This window comes from Sciurus vulgaris, assembly GCF_902686455.1.
Source record: "Sciurus vulgaris genome assembly, chromosome: 2".
NCBI lineage: Eukaryota > Metazoa > Chordata > Mammalia > Rodentia > Sciuridae > Sciurus > Sciurus vulgaris.
The window spans coordinates 179,085,710-179,102,548 of NC_136462.1; the positions used below are offsets into that span (position 1 = coordinate 179,085,710).

The 16,839-nt window shown below is 45.3% G+C and overlaps 2 protein-coding genes across 2 annotated transcripts in view; one reads left to right on the top strand and one right to left on the bottom strand.

The window, feature by feature from the left end:
• Positions 1-16,839, bottom strand: part of NOL4L (nucleolar protein 4 like) — a 384,060-nt gene that overhangs the window by 156,926 nt on the left and 210,295 nt on the right. The gene's annotated exons all lie outside the window — the stretch shown is intronic.
• KIF3B (kinesin family member 3B) overlaps positions 1-16,839 on the top strand; it is a 40,670-nt gene that overhangs the window by 18,147 nt on the left and 5,684 nt on the right. The window contains exons 2-7 of the mRNA XM_079128192.1: positions 5,057-6,524; positions 11,052-11,153; positions 11,367-11,489; positions 11,589-11,707; positions 13,269-13,382; positions 14,008-14,113. Of these exons, the coding sequence (XP_078984318.1) occupies positions 5,121-6,524; positions 11,052-11,153; positions 11,367-11,489; positions 11,589-11,707; positions 13,269-13,382; positions 14,008-14,113 (1,968 nt within the window). The 5' untranslated portion in view covers positions 5,057-5,120. The remainder of the gene's footprint in view (positions 1-5,056; positions 6,525-11,051; positions 11,154-11,366; positions 11,490-11,588; positions 11,708-13,268; positions 13,383-14,007; positions 14,114-16,839) is intronic.

The following is a 16,839-nucleotide window of genomic DNA, read 5'->3' on the forward strand; positions in this document are numbered from 1 at the left end:
AAAAAAAAAAATAGACTGTATGCCAGATTTGGCCTGTGGACTATAGTTTGCTGATCCCTGCTCTGATTCTTTTTAACTACTGAATAGTATACTATATTATCTATCATGCGATGGTACCATATTTTATTTTTCAGTCTCCCATAAGTGGATGTGTAGGTGTCCAGTTTCCTGCTGTTATGATAGTGCTGAAGGAAGCACCCTTGCCTGTTTCCTGTGCATAGATGCAAAGATTTTCACCAGTATGTGTGCATAGAGAGAGAGGTTGGAATTGCTGAGCCTTTGTTGTTGTTGTTATTGCTGTTGTTACTGCTGTTGTTTTTGATTCTGGAGCTTGATTTAATTCAGGACCTTAAGCATGCTAAGCATGTGCTCTACCCACTTAGCTACACCCTCAACTCTTTTTTTTTTTTTAGCATATTTATTTTTATTTTTTTATTTTTGGTCCCAGGGATTGAATCCAGGGCACTTAACCACTGAAGCACATCTCCAGGTCTTTTTATTTTGACATAGGGTCTCACTAAGTTGCTTAGGGACTCATTTAGTTGCTGAGGCTGGTTTTGAACTTGGGATTCTCCTGCCTCAACCTCCCAAGTCTCTGGGATTATAGAAGTGCACCACCACGCCCTGCAACTCTGTTGTTGCAAATACCAGGTAAGCAGGACATGGTGGCACACCTGTGTAATCCCAGCAATTTGGGAGACTGAGGCAGGAAGATTGCAACTTCAAGGCTAGCCTCACCAACTTAGACTCTGTCTCAAAATATAATAAAAAGGTCTAGGAATATAGCTCAGTGGTAGAGTGCCCTGTGGGTTTGATTCCCAGTACTAGGGGTGGGATGGGAGAGTTTCAGGTGGAGGTCTGGGGTTTAGCTTGGTGGCAGACTTGCCTAAAATGTGCAAAGCTCTGGCTTCCATCCCAGCACCAGACATACACACATACACAAAGTTTCAGATGAGAATTTGACCAGTTTGTGACTTCTGTCCTAGACTCTCCATGGGAAATCAATAGTTACCGGAGACCCCAGTCCACTCCTAGTTCTAGACTTTGAGATGAGACTCCATGACAATCAGCAAAGGCAAGATTGCCTGAATCCAAACAAGAAAGTTGGGAGACTGTGTGGAAGATTGTAGCTGCCATGAGAAACAGGTAGCTGATTTCCTCAGCAGACAAAGAGATGAGGCTGTGGAAGAACTCGGTTTTTCATGTGTAACAGCCTTTCAGGCAGTGGGTGTTAACATCCAGTGACAGGTTCTAGCAGAAGAGGTGTTCAGGAAGCAGGTGATGAGCGCTGACCTGTGGTTCCTTCTTTCCTGGCAACGCTGCGAGTTCCTTTAAAGATTTATCACTCTGTAATTAGACCCACTAGAAGAGAATAAAGAAGGTAATAAAGAAAGAGTATCAGGGCGTCCTTCCAAGAAAACCCTCTCCTTTGAGGAGGACCCAGAATAAGATTGTAAGTCCTGGTGGCAGGAAATTAAATTAGTCCATCTTCCTGAAATAATACATCAATAATACATGACTAGTTCAGTGTGACTTGGTGAGTCAGAGAAGAAATGAATTCTGTGTTCAGAGTTGGGGAGATTTAATTAAGAGAACTCTTGCTTTAGGAATTCCTTCCTTTTTAAGGGCTTTGAAGATTAATGTAGGTCATTATCATTCCTTTGTTTTTTATCATCTCGGAGAGCTCAGAAATACATGGTGCTATAACAAAGCAGCCCAACCTCTAGGTCAGCTTGCTGAAGGCTTTTTTGAGAAGCAGGCTTGGGGCCACATTGCTTTGATGGTAAATGTTGGATGGCTCTGCCCCTCAGGGCTATTGATGAGAATCAGTTCCTCTCTGCTATTGTATTGCTCTCACTCTTTCAAGGCTAGAGTCTCCACCGGCTTCCCATGCCCCACATCTGAGGCCTCCCCAAAGGAGGCTCAGGGGACTGGCGTTCTCACTTTGCACCTAGACCAGCTTTGGCTGGCATCTGTTGAAATGGAGGGAGAGACAGGCCAGGCCAGGGGATTGACACAGCCAGAGCTTGGGGACTGTTCCCCTAGAAATTAAAAGGAAACACTGGAAAGTGGCCACTCTAGCATCTGGCTCTTCCTTCCCATCTGGCAAAATCAAAATTCTTTTTTTTTCTTCTTCTTCTTTCTTTCTTTCTTTCTTTAGTTGTAGATGGACACAATACCTTTAATTGATTGATTGATTTTTTTTTTTTTTTTTTTTTTTTTGTGGTGCTGAGGATTGAACCCAGTGCCTCATGCATACCAGGCAAATGCTCACTCTACCACTGAGCTACAACTGCACCCTGCCTATCTGGCAAAATTCTAATAATGCCTAGAAGGTGATGAATGAACTGAAGGGCTACCTTGTGCATGGTTTTCTTTAAATGGCTTGAGGTTTAGTTCTTATTGAATATCAGGTAGGTATTTAGATCTCAGTCTGACTTTTAAAAAGATGATGACTACAAACTAAATAGAAAATATTATTCTAGTGATAGCTAATGGATAAAATTAGGGCTCACCTGCAATCTTTGAATGACCCTTGACAAGGATTTTGGAAAAACACACCTCTCTGTCTGTGTCTTTCTGTGTCCCTCTCCCTGTCTCCCTTTCCCCTTCCCTTCCCGTTCCTTCGCAGAGGATGGTAGGTAGGCACTCTACCCCTGAGTCACACCCCAGCCCCTGTACCTGTATTATTGATTTTAATCCATCTTTATGTTAGTTTACAAAGTATTTTCATCTTTGTAAGTGCCTTTTAATCTCACAAATCATCCATAAAGGAGAATTATCCTTACATTTTGTTAGAATTTACAGAAAATGGGTTCACACGGGGTCTTCTGTTTCTTCATTGTAGATGGCAATGTTTTATTACATGTATGGAAGCATGAAAAGTAACTTTGTATCCACCTGCTTAGTTCACAGCAGGACAGTCTGTGGAAGATCAGCTGGGGAGTGGGTTCACTCAATATCTGTTCACAATGCCCAAAGTAGCCCATCATTGTTTCTCATTCTCCCACCCTTTTCTTGGCTTGGAATGGGTCATTTCACAGCTAGAAAGAATATTGTTCTAAATATGATACTATTACAAATGCATATATCCCTCAATTTAGCCATTCCACTTCTAGGTGGACAGAGAATAGGTGAGGGAGAGAGATCTGTCTCCGAAGAAAAAGTCTTTGAGTCCAGAACCACATGAATTGCCTGTTTAAGAAATTTCCCTGCACAGGTCATCAGGAGTTTGACGTCTTTGCTTGCCTCTTTGTTCCTATCTTCTTGATCCCCACCTATTCCCCAAGGACACATTTGATCATCCTTCCTTTTGTTCCTTGAATTTTCTAGCACCAAATGAAGTTCTTTTTGTCTTGTCTTTAGATGATGTTAACACTGATTTTCTTATTTGCATTCAAATTCTCTCCGTTGAATTTATTTGTTGAACAAGTGCCTTCTGCGCAATGCATTCTGCTTTGCGCAGAACACATTTTGAACAAGCCAGTTTTTGTTGATGCTTTTAGAGCTGAAAAATATCAGCACCAACTAGGAACTTCAAGCAACACAAGTGAGTACAGAGTGAAGTTTTTCTCTCTCTGGACCTCTTAGTCTCCTAGGCCCTCAGTTCCCCTGCAGAGGCTGCCACTGTTACCAATTTTACATGTTTACTTTTTTTGGTACTGGGGATTCAACCCAGGGCGCTTTACCATTGAATGACCTCCCCAGCCCTTTTTATTTTTTTATTTTGAGCTGGGGCGGGCCTCAAACTTGAGATCCTTCTTCCTAAGCCTCCCGAGGCACTGGGATTATAGGCATGTGCTGCCGCACCTGGCATTACATGAGCATTTCTAATAATATTGTGTGCATATCAAGCCTGAAACATGTGCAGATCCCTCCTGCTTTTTAATATGTATTTACTTGTTTATTCTTCTTAGTAGTCTTTATTTTTAGAGCAATTTTAGGTTCATAGCAAAATGGAGCAGAAGATACAGAGATTTGCATATACTCCCTGACACTTGCATAACCTCTCGCTTTACCAGCATCTCCCAGCAGAGTGGTACCTCTGTTAGAACTGAGGAACCTGTGCTGCTGTGTCATCATCACTCAGAGCTGCTTGTTCAGGATGGGGTTCTTTTCCTCACATACTGTGTGTACTGTATCCACTGTTCCCCCCTGCTTTCTAACAGCATGTCTTGGCACAGGATTCTGTGTAGATTGCCCCGTTCTTTTTAACAACTGCATAGGATTCCACTGTATGTACATATGTATATGTACATTTTTATATATGTGTGTGTGTATATACCTCTATCTCTTATCTATCTCTATACATTTATATTGAATTTGGTCAGCCCCCTCTTGATGAGAATTGAAATTCTCCCCATCTATTGCTACCACAAAGATGCCCTGACAGGGCTGGGGCCATAGCTCAGTGGTAGAGCGCTTGCCTGGCATGTGTGAGGCACTGGGTTCAATCCTCAGCACCACATGTAAATAAATAAATAAAATAAAGGAGGGCTGGGGATATAGCTCAGTTGGTAGAGTGCTTGCCTTGCAAGCACAAGGTCCTGGGTTCAGTCCCCAGCAAAAAATAAAATAAAATAAAGGTATTGTGCCCATGTACAACTAAAAAAAAAAAAAAAAAAAAAAAAAAAGATGCATGACAAATATGACAAATGTCCTAGTATGAGTTCTGTACAAGACATACATCGTAGGGTAAGTTCTTAGACATACACTGCTAAGTCAAAGGTATGTGCATTTTAAATTTTGATAGTTTCAAATAGCTTTCCTTAGAGGTTTAGTAGTTTGGCAGGGTATAAGATCATCCAGGCTTTTAAAAGGTTTCCAGCTGCAGTTTAAGTATTGATCAAGGGGAAGGCAGACTAGTTAACAGGACTGTCGGACTGGAGTCTTTCACTACTGAAGCTGGTTCTGATCCCACGAGGAAGTACCCGTGTGGTGTTATTGCACACAGCTGTCAGGTGGCAAGGTGAAGATGACTCGTGTGTGTCAGCTGCTGTCAAGTAGCCCCCGATGACAGTTGTACTGCACTCACTCGCTTTTGCTTTTTTCCTAGGACCTTAGCATCTTGAGACATTTTGGATTTATAGCCCTCAAGACTGACGTGGTCAGAGTTCATCATGTCAAAGTTAAAAAGCTCCGAGTCAGTCCGGGTGGTGGTTCGCTGTCGGCCCATGAATGGCAAGGAGAAGGCCGCTTCCTATGACAAGGTGGTGGACGTGGACGTGAAGCTGGGGCAGGTGTCTGTAAAGAACCCCAAAGGCACGACCCATGAGATGCCCAAGACCTTCACCTTCGATGCAGTCTATGACTGGACCGCCAAGCAGTTTGAGCTCTACGATGAGACCTTCCGACCGCTCGTGGACTCCGTTCTGCAAGGTTTCAATGGGACAATTTTTGCCTATGGACAAACTGGGACTGGGAAAACCTACACGATGGAAGGAGTCCGTGGTGACCCTGAAAAAAGGGGTGTCATCCCCAACTCATTTGACCACATCTTCACCCACATCTCTCGCTCACAGAATCAGCAGTACCTCGTCAGGGCTTCCTACTTGGAGATCTACCAGGAGGAGATCCGAGACCTGCTCTCCAAGGATCAGACCAAAAGGCTCGAGCTCAAGGAGAGACCTGACACGGGAGTGTATGTGAAAGACCTGTCTTCCTTTGTCACCAAGAGCGTGAAGGAGATTGAGCACGTGATGAACGTGGGGAACCAGAACCGGTCTGTGGGTGCTACCAACATGAACGAGCACAGCTCGCGTTCTCATGCCATCTTTGTCATCACCATCGAGTGCAGCGAGGTGGGTCTCGATGGTGAAAACCACATCCGGGTAGGAAAGCTGAACCTGGTGGATCTTGCTGGCAGCGAGCGGCAAGCCAAGACCGGTGCACAAGGGGAAAGACTAAAGGAAGCGACGAAGATCAACCTCTCCCTGTCAGCCTTGGGTAATGTCATCTCTGCCCTGGTGGATGGGAAAAGCACTCACATTCCATACCGAGACTCAAAACTTACCAGACTCCTCCAAGATTCCCTGGGTGGCAATGCCAAGACTGTGATGGTAGCCAATGTGGGACCTGCCTCGTACAATGTAGAAGAGACTCTGACCACTTTGAGATATGCCAACCGTGCCAAAAACATTAAGAATAAGCCAAGGGTCAATGAGGACCCAAAGGATGCCCTCCTTCGAGAATTTCAGGAAGAAATTGCTCGGCTCAAGGCCCAGCTGGAAAAGCGGTCCATTGGCAGGAGGAAGAGGCGAGAGAAGCGGAGGGAAGGTGGTGGCAGTGGTGGGGGTGGGGAAGAGGAGGAGGAGGAGGGAGAAGAGGGTGAGGAGGAAGGGGATGATAAGGATGATTACTGGAGGGAACAGCAAGAAAAACTGGAGATTGAGAAGCGGGCCATTGTAGAAGACCACAGCTTGGTTGCAGAGGAGAAGATGAGACTGCTGAAGGAGAAGGAGAAAAAGATGGAGGACCTGCGGCGGGAAAAGGATGCTGCCGAGATGCTGGGTGCCAAAATCAAGGTACCGTGCCCTTCCTTTGACCCTTTCCCCAAACTGTGCCTTTTCTCTTATCAAAAAAAGTGATGCAAGGGCTGAGCATGGTGGCGCGTGCCTGTAACCCTAGCTACATGGGAGGCTAAGGCAGGAGGACTCAAGTTGAAGGCTATCTTAGGCAAATGAGCAAGACCCTATGTTAAAATACAAAAGGCTGGGGGAATAGCTCAGTGGTAGAGCACCTGCCTGGCATGCATGAGACCCTGGGTTCCGTCCCTAATACCACAGAAACTAAGGATGATGTATCTTTTTGGTTTTGCATTTCCAACACCTCCATGATATCTGCTGCTTCATAACTATTTGTTGAATTGAGTTACAATGAACAAAACAATTTTTTCAAATTAAAAATTGGATTCATAATAATAATTATTATGTTTGTGTACAGTATATAGAACAGCAGTAGGGCTGGGGCTATAGCTCAGTAGCAGGGTGCTTGCCTAGCATGTATGAGGCACTGGGTTCGATCCTCGGCACCACATAAAAATAAACAAATAAAAGCATTGTGTCCTTCTACAACTACAAAAAAAAAAAAAAATTAAACAAAAAGATCAGCAATAAAACTAATACTTATGTATCCCTCACACCCAGTATAAGAAATAGAACAGCAGCTGCTGGGTGCAGTGGCACATGCCTGTAATCCCAGTGGCTTGGGAAGCTGAAACAGGAGGATCACAAGTTCAAAGCCAGCCTCAATTTAGTGAGGCCCTAAGCTACTCAGCAAGACCCTGTCTCTGAGTAAAATACAAATAAGGGCTGGGGATGTGGCTCAGTGGTTAAGAATCCCTGGGTTCAAACCCTGGTACCAAAAATGAAAAAAAGAACAGCAGCTGGATCTTTAGAAATTCCTTGTGTTCTCCTCCCCCCAGAGTAATCTTCGTCCTGAATTTGGTTCTTTCGCTTTTCTTTAAAGTCTTTCCTTATATGTCTACCTCTCTAAATATAGCACAGATCAGTTTCATGTGATTTCTTACTTTCATGTAAGTATGCTGCCTGCAGCTTGCCTTTATTTGCCCTGCACTCTGTTTATGACCTGAGTCTGTATTGAGACCTGTAGCTGTAACCCATTCATCATGCCTGTTGGGAGTTTTCTGTGGCATTCCGTTCTCCTAACAGTGTGGGTTATTTCCCTTTTCTGCTGTGACCAACCCCTTACACTTGGCTCCAGGAGGACGTGTATGTGCAAGTTTCTTGTCTAGCACTCTTAGCTCTTACAGGACGTGCAGTCCCCTTCACCAGATGAGAGCACGTGATTTTCTAAAGTGGCTGTGCATGGAAGCTTCTTCCAGGGAAGCGAGCTCTAGTTGCTCCCCTTCCTTGTGATGATCGGACCTGCACTTGTGTGCCTGGTGGAGTGCACAAGGGTATCAGTGTGGTTTTAGGCTGCAAGACCCTGGTTACAAAGACACAGAACACAACCGTGCTCCCTTAGATTTCCTCCTGCTGGACCGTTGTAGTCAACCCCTCTCCTAACCTCTGACCCTGTTGCCAGTCTACTTCCTGACGTCGACCTCGATTTCCCAAGTGGCTGAGCAGTATTCTAGAGTGTGGAGACTCCTGCCATTCTGTCTTCTTTCTGGAGGTGTGGCGCTCTTCCCTCACGTGCCTGGCCTCTGGGCTGTAGCAGCAAGGAGAGTGCGAAGGTCGCCCTAGAGATCCCAAGATAGCCACTGGCTGACCACAATCCAGGATTCCCTTGATGGCTGGGGTTCTTTCTTAGTGAATTTATGCAAAATTTGGTTTCTACCCTAAAATATGTCCAAATTTATCAACTTAAAAATGGTTAAGTTCTTTCTTGCCTCCCCTCCCCCGCCTGCCAGGCTCCGCTCTTGGAAGTTGTGCTGTCTGCCTGTGGCTCTGTAGGAGCCTTCTCATAGAGCTGGGCCCTGTTGCACTGCAGAGGCAGGGATCTTAAAATCCTGAAAGTCCCAGGATTTTAAGATCCCATGTGAAAACAGACTCATAAACCACACAATTAGGAGGTTAGGTTTGTTCCAGGGAGGGGCTTACTGTGGGGTTCCTTCATGTCAAACGCCACCTCTCCCCTCTTCACTTGCTCTGGGAGTGTGACTGGGTGTGTCCACATTTGATTTGCACACTACTCTTCTGAATAACAGACAGCATCAGGCCTGTTACTCAAGGCCAGGAACACCTAGACTCTCTAAACCATATGGGGTGTTAGGGGAACTCTCAGAGGCCAGGTCTGGCTAGATTCAGCATTACCTCAAGGTCACTGTTGTTTCTTAGATGTTTTATCTATGGTAGAATGATACTACTTACTTCTCAGTCCTGGATGCTGAAAACCATGGAACAAAATAATTTTAGAGCTGAAAGGTATGTGTTGGGGGGTGGGGGAGCGGTAGTAATCTAGAGCAATCTCTTCGTTTTGAGAGGAAATAGTCTCAAGGGACATAGTGAAAGATGGCAACAGGGCTACAGTCAACATCTCTTAAAAGCAAGGTCATAGCCTGGCACAGAGATACATGCCAGTAATCCCAGGTACTTGGGAGGCAAAGGCAGGAGGATCACAAGGCCAGCCTCGAAACTTAGGAAGTACTGGTCTCAAAATTAAAAATTGAATTAAAAGGGGCTGGGGATGTAGTTCAATGATAGAGCACCTCTGGGTTCAATCCCCAGTACACACAAAAGCAAACAAAAAACCAGGTGGTGGAGCATTGAACTCCATGATTTACAGGTGCAAACCACTCTCTCGTGGCCTCAACCCCCATCTAGATACTGACACCTCCCAAGGTGTATGTATGGTCCAGGACTGTCTGCTAACACGTCTGGTGTCCTTTTGCCTACTGGACATCTCTACTGAGATGCCCTTGGCCACCCAGAGCCAGCCCCTGCCATCCTTACCTCAGTGAAGCCCACTCCTTGGCAGTTATCCATGCAGCGCTCGCTCGCGCTCTTTCTCTCTCTCTCTCTCTCTCTTTTTCTCTCTTTTAAATAAAGGAAACTTGTATTGGTTCACAGTTTCAAGGGTTCTAGGCCTTGGTCACTTGCGCCGGGTAGTTTGGGCCTATGGTGACACAGTGCATCATGGAGGGAGTATCTGGAGAGAAGGCCGGTTTATCTCATGGTATCAAGAAATCAAAGAGCAAGGAAGAGGAAGGGACCAGGGTCCCAGTATTCCCTCGAGAGCACACTCCCAATGATCTAACTTCCTTCCAGAATGCCACAATTCCTAAAGCTTCCACCGCTTCCCCATAGTGTCACGGATTAGTGACCAAGCCTTCAACACATGGGATTTGCCTCCCTCTCTCTTTATGGCCCCGTTGGTCCTATAGCCTCTGACCCCTGCTCACTAGGGTCTCTTGGACCAGCTGCTCCGCTGCACCCCAAGCCCTGCTGCAGCCTTCCGTCCACTCTCCCTCCACCCAGCCTGCCCCTTCTCAGTCACCCTCCTACTGCAGGGAGTCATTTTTCTAGAACACAAATCTGATTGTGTACTCTCATGCTCAGAGAACTCAGCAGTGCTTCCCTGAGGTTCCCAGGATCAAATTCAGCCTCCTCAACAGAGCTATGAGCAGACTCCCACCTTGCTTTGCTAACTCCAGGTATCGCCACTCCCTACCCTGCCCTCTCACAAATCCCCCCTTTTTTTCTGGCTTTTACTTCATCTTTCTGTGTAGATGCCCCTTTAGTCAGGAAACTTTCCCCAACTTCCTCCAAAAGTCTGAATTCTCAGCTGGGCGCAGTGGCACACACTTGTAATTCCAGCAACTTGGGTGGCTGAGGCAGGAGGACCCCAAGTTCAAAACCAGCCTCAGCAACTTGGAGAGACCGTAAGCAACTTAGTGAGACCCTGTCTCAAAACTAGAAAAAGGAAAAGGGCTGGGGATGTGGCTTAGTGATTAATCACCCCTGGGTTCAATTCCTAGTACCAAAATAAATAAATGAATAAGAATAAAAAAGTCTGAATTCTCTTCCTTCAGTGTGTCTCTCCCATGAATTACTCTGAAAGGTCCTTATGATGGTATCCCACACCATCTGGTTAAAGCTGGCTTATTTGTCTATGTCCCTCAGTGACTGAACCCTGTGGTTCTCCCTGACAGTTGCATCCCCAGTACTTGGCACGTAGGAGACACTTAGCATGTTCTCAGTGGGGTTAATGCTTTGTCTAAACAAGCCAAAAGCACATTGTTATAGAAAGCAGAGGTCAGGCTGGGGTTGTGTCGCAGTGACAGAGCACTTTCCTGACGTGTGAGGCACTGGGTTCGATTCTCAGCACCACATATAAATAAATAAAATACAGGCCCACTGACAACTTTAAAAAAAATATTTAAAAAAGCAAGCAAACAAGCAAAGGTTCCTGTATATAGGAGAGGCTGCACCTTCAGTGTTACCAGGCGAAGCCCCAGCCCCCTCAGGAAGGATACCGAGTACAGTCTTTTTCTCCCCAGAGTTTGTCCCCTTTGGCTCGTCCTCTGTGAGGTGCTGTGCTCTGGGGAGACCATTCACAGTGTGGCTTCTACTTTGTTTCTCACTCAGGCCATGGAGAGTAAACTGCTTGTTGGAGGGAAAAACATAGTAGATCATACAAATGAACAGCAGAAAATACTGGAGCAGAAGCGGCAGGAAATTGCAGAGCAGGTAACTTGGCATTCTTTTCTGGGGAGAGTAGGGTGGGCCAAGGTGCATTTGTGCCACAGAACAAATCCCTTGGGTGTTAGAATCTCTTCAGAGTGAGTAGAGACGAGCTGTGTCCGCTTCATGCTACCTGGAGACTGATGGGGAGCAGCCAGCCCCACAATCTTGCACAGACAGTGTCTAGAGCAAGCTGATGGATTTTGTGATGTTGTTCAGAAACGTCGAGAAAGAGAAATCCAGCAACAGATGGAAAGTCGAGATGAGGAGACCTTGGAACTTAAAGAGACATACAGCTCATTGCAGCAGGAGGTGGACATCAAGACCAAAAAACTCAAAAAGGTAGGAGAGGATCAAGGCCAAATCCAGACACCTTGAGACCTGAGGTAAGGGGACTCGTTCTTGGGGTGGGCCCTCCTCACCTGCCTCTCCCCGTTACAGCTCTTCTCTAAGCTTCAGGCGGTGAAGGCCGAGATCCATGACCTCCAAGAAGAGCACATCAAGGAGCGCCAAGAGCTGGAGCAGACGCAGAACGAGCTCACCCGGGAGCTGAAGCTCAAGTGAGTGCTGGACTGTCCATGGCACCCGCCTCTTGCTGGGCCACTGGCATTGTTTGTCAAGTAAGAACCGTCCCTGAGGACAGGGCCAGCTCACCTCCTGCCACCCGACTCTTCTGTTATTCCTGAGAAGTCCCTTTCCATCTCTGGGCCCAAATTCTTTCTGTCTTACTTTACTGATTTGTTTTTGGTACTCGAGATTTAACACAAGGGCACTTAACCACTGAGCCACATCCCCAGCCCTTGTAATTTTTTATTTTGAAAACAGGGTCTCCCTAAATTGCTCCAGAAATTGCTGTGGGGCCTTGTTCCGTTGCTGAGGCTGACCTTGAACTTGGAATCCTCCTGCCTCAGCCTCCCAAGTTGCTAGAACTGCAAGTGTGTGCCACTGTACCTGGTTCTACTTTATTAATTTAATCTTTTTTTTTTTTTTTTTTTTGAGGTACTGGTGATCAAACCGAGGGGTATTCTATCGCTGAGCTATCTTTTAATTTTTTTATTTTGAGACAGGGTCTCACTAAGTTGCTGAGGCTGACCTTGAACTTGTGATCCTCCTGCCTCAGCCTCCCAAGTTGTGAAATTACAGGTGTGCGCCACCACACCACACTTGTTTCTTTGATGTATTTCCTAAGCATTTGTTAGACAGAAATGCCTCTCAGGAATGATTTTCCCCCTGAGTGTTAAAGCACTGAAATCCATTCAGCCCTGCTCTTTACTCTGGTCATTTAGAATGGCCAGTGTTCCAATTGGGCAACAAACTGCGGGACCAGAAGAAGGCCATTTAATTTCTAATTTGTGGTCAGCATTGTGGAAGGCAGTGACCTGGCTTCGCAGCCTCAGTGGCCCTCTGCGAGTGTGAGATAGTGGGATTGAACCCAGGGTCTTACCATGCGGGGCAGGGCTCCAACACTCATTCATGTCCTCGGCCCTTTCCATTTTATTTTGAGATAGGGTCTTGCTAATTTGCCCAGGCCAGCCTCACACTTACAGTTCTTCTGCCTCTGTCTCCTGCGTAGTTGGCCCTATAGGTGTGTGCCACTGCTCCTGGCCTCTAGCAGCCCTCTTAAATTTATTTTTGGTAGCAGCTGTTCACCCCAGGATAGCCCAAGTGTCACCTCCCTCTTCAGTCTGTTCGCATCCTCATGCTGCTCCTCTTGGGCAGAAGTGACTTCTCCATATTCCTGGACAGACCACTCTCAGCACCTATCAAATCTGAGTGCTACACCCTTACCTCTCGTCTCAGGCAAGGACCAGGTGTCATCTGTGGCTGTGTCCCAACTCCATGTACAATGTTAGGCTCATAGTACCTGCTGAGGAACTGTCTGCTGAGTGACTTGACTCAGTTACCTAATTACTCAGTACTTGTGACACCAGATAGCCAGCATCCTGAGTGTGTGTGCATGCACACATTTGCACGTGTGTTTGAAGGCAGGGTCTTTCATGTTGCCCAGGTTGGGATCCTGGGCCCCAGCCATGCTCCTGCCACATCCTTCCAAGTCGCGGGGACTGCAGACATGCACCACCACGCCTGCTCTATTCACCTCTGTTATGTGTGCTCTCACAGGCATCTCATTATAGAGAATTTTATCCCTCTGGAAGAAAAAAGTAAAATTATGAATAGATCCTTCTTTGATGAAGAGGAAGATCATTGGAAGCTACATCCTATAACCAGACTGGAGTAAGTCACTGTCGATGTCAAGTAGACCTGCAAGTGGGGAGGAAACAGAACGTGGATAAGCTGCACTGGCTGGAGGGATGTGGGGAGAGCACAGCTTCATTTATTTAAACTCAGAATCAATTACATTTCTGACGCTCTGGCTACCACTGGTCCATTAGGTAAAGGTCGGGTGAAAAGCATGGCATGAAGAAGGGAGGGCTTCATCACCAGTGGACTAACCACCTTTCCCAAATTCCTGAATTCCCATTTCCCCGGTCAGTGAAGTATATTAGGCCAAATGAGTGGCAGTACAGAGATAGCTGAGCCTGGTTCTGCTGGAAAGGTGGGGGACAGCGACCCAGATGCAGGGGTTAGGAGGACGGCTGTGGTTTGTGTTAAGAACTGGACAATGATGACTAGCATCCTTCCCAGCTTAAAAGATGCCTGATGTTCACATCTGGAGCACATAGCAACTCAAGCAGAAAATAGAAACCACTCCTGCCCCACTTTTGTCAGCCCGCAGTCCTGGGAGTTACCCCTTCAGGTTCTGTCTGGCTCAGTCTTCTGAGTGCTTGTTCCACAGGAACAGTCCTGGGCTGGGGGCCACACTCCAGCCAGGGCCTTAACCACTGCAGTGTCTTTGCAGGAATCAGCAGATGATGAAGCGGCCAGTCTCTGCTGTGGGATACAAGAGACCATTGAGCCAACATGCAAGAATGTCCATGATGATTCGTCCAGAGGCCCGATATAGGGTGAGAAGATTGTTCTTGGATTTTTCTCAAATCTCTTTTAGAGTAGTTTAGGTTTGAATAAACCCTCAGGCTGATGCAAAGTCACAGAGTTTGTGTCCTGACTTTCCAGAGATATTGAGGACACTTATAATAATTATAACAATTATCACAAGTAACACATGAATATAACAAGTGAATAATAAATAATAAATGGAAAGGTAGAATGAGGCTCAGATTGGGACCAGGTAAGGAGGGGAGTATAAACATGCTGTCCGTCATGCCCTGTAAACACTAGCAGGAAGCTTCAGAATGAGTCTGTGGGAACATCAGAAAGAACATATGTCTAGTGGCAGGACATGGGTCTGTGCTGAAGAACTTCCAGTGCTTTCTTTGATCATACGTGTCAGTCATGTAGTTGGTTAAAATGACATAAAAGAGGACTGTTTTATATTTTATAATTAAAATGTCATAGACCTTATGTTTATTACATTGCTGGTGCTGGGCCCTCACTGCCTTCTCTCTGAGTTCTCCCATCTATTCTGCGCAGGCAGTCCTTGCTCAAGGGTCAGGCAGTTGGTGACTGGACAGAACAGGAGACATATGAATTGTTTCATTATGAAACAGTTTATGCTGGAAGTGCGTATGAATCAAAAAGTTTATATAAAATATATGAAAATGTAAACTGGTTATCTCTGGTTGGTGGAAGTGTGCCCACTTTAAATTTTCTTTATTCTGCTTATCTGTATTTTGTAACTCTCAACAGGAAAGTTCTATTATTTTTTATAATGAAAGATTTTCATTTAGAATTTTAAAAATATTTTTGCATCTCCCTTGGAGCCAGAGCAAAACAGAAGATTAGGATTTAGTTGACTCCTCGGGTGCTGATTTACTCACAAAAGCAAAAAGATTTATTAGTTCCATCCCGCACCCCAACCCAGGGTGCGCCACCACTGAGCTGTACTCCAACCCCTTTTTTCAATTTTTTTTTAATTTTGAGAGGGGATCTCACTAAGTTGCCAAGGCTGGCCTTGAACTTGCCTTCCAAGTCGCTGGGACTACAGGAGTGCACCACAGAGCCCGGCTAAGTGGAGTTTTGTACAGTGGAAGATAAGTAGCGTGTCAGAATCCTCAGAAGCATTTTCTAGCAGTTTCAGATGATGCATATCTTGCTAGTTTTTTCATGTTTTAAGCCAAAAATATGACTTTAAAATCCGCAAATCAGCTGGGTTGTGGTGGCACAAACCTGTAATCCCAGCAGCTTGAGAGGCTGAGGCAGGAGGATCCCAAGTTCAAAGCCAGTTTCAGCAACTTAGGGAGCCCCTGTCTCAAAATAAAATATAAAAAGGGCTGGGATGTGGCTCAGTGGTTAAGTGCCCCTGGGTTTAATTCCTGGTATCCCTTGCAAAAAAATCCACAAATCATATGTGTAAAATTCCAGGGGGCTACCCTGACCCAAAGGTAGAATTAAAACAATGACTCTCAGATGTTTTCAGCAATGAACCTACTTCATTAGGAGAGATTTTATGCACTACTAAAGATCTAAAACAGTGGATGGAGCCACTCCCTGTCCCACCTTCTCCCTTCAGTGGTCCTTCCTGGCCTCTCTGGAGCCCTGGGACTGGATTCCATCAACTGGAAGGAGTCAGAGGAAAAGATGGCATGTGTAATCATGGGTGCTTCTCCTTCTATAAACTCATCTCAGGAGGTAGGAAAGGCTCACCACCACATATCAAGTAAAGGAGTCAATCTACAAGGCCAGTTATGAGGCAGGATTTTGTTGAATTGTGGAGGCTGACCTCAAACTTGTGATCCTCCCACCTCAGCCTCCTGAGTCTCTGGGGATTGTAGGCATGTGCCAATGAACCTTGCTTCCCATCTGTTTTTTAAAATGTAGTCACAAAAAAAAAAAAAAAAAAAAGTGGTCACAAGCCACTGGGTGCAGTAGTGTACGCCTGTAATCCCAGTGATTTGAGAGGCTGAGGCAGGAGGATTGCAAGTTCAAGACCGGCCTTGGCAATTTAGTGAGATCCTCAGCAATTTAGTTCAATCCCCAAAACCCACTCCCCAAAAACAAACACACACACACACACACACACACACACACACACACACACACACATATACACACACACGTAGTTACAAGTACAAACACTGTTATGCATGCCCTTCTCATCCACATTAACGACTCTATTGGTGATGACTACTTTCTTTATATCTTTTTATATTTTCAAAGTATCTGCAATAAATTTTTTTAGCTCTTTTTATAAAATACTTTATTTGTTCTAATTAGTTATACATGACAGTAGAATATATTTTGACACATCATACATAGAGGAGTATAACGTCTCATTCTTTTGGTTATACATGTAGAATCACAGTGGTCATGTAATCATATGTGCACACAGGGTAATAATATCCAATTCATTCTACTATCATTCCTACCCCTGTACCCCTCCCTTCCCTTCACTCCCTTCTGTCTAATCCAAAGTACCTCTATTCTTCCCTAGTCCACCCCCACCCCTATTGTTAATTAGCATCCATGTCAGAGAAAACATTTGGCCTTTGGTTCTTTGGGATTGGCTTATTTTGCTTAGCATGATATTCTCTAGCTCCATCCATTTACTAGCAAATGCCATAATTTCATTCTTCTTTAAGGCTGAATAATATTGCATTGTGTATATGTACCACAATTTCTTTATCTATTCATCTGTTGAAGGGCATCTGGGTTGGTTCCGTAGTTTAGCTAT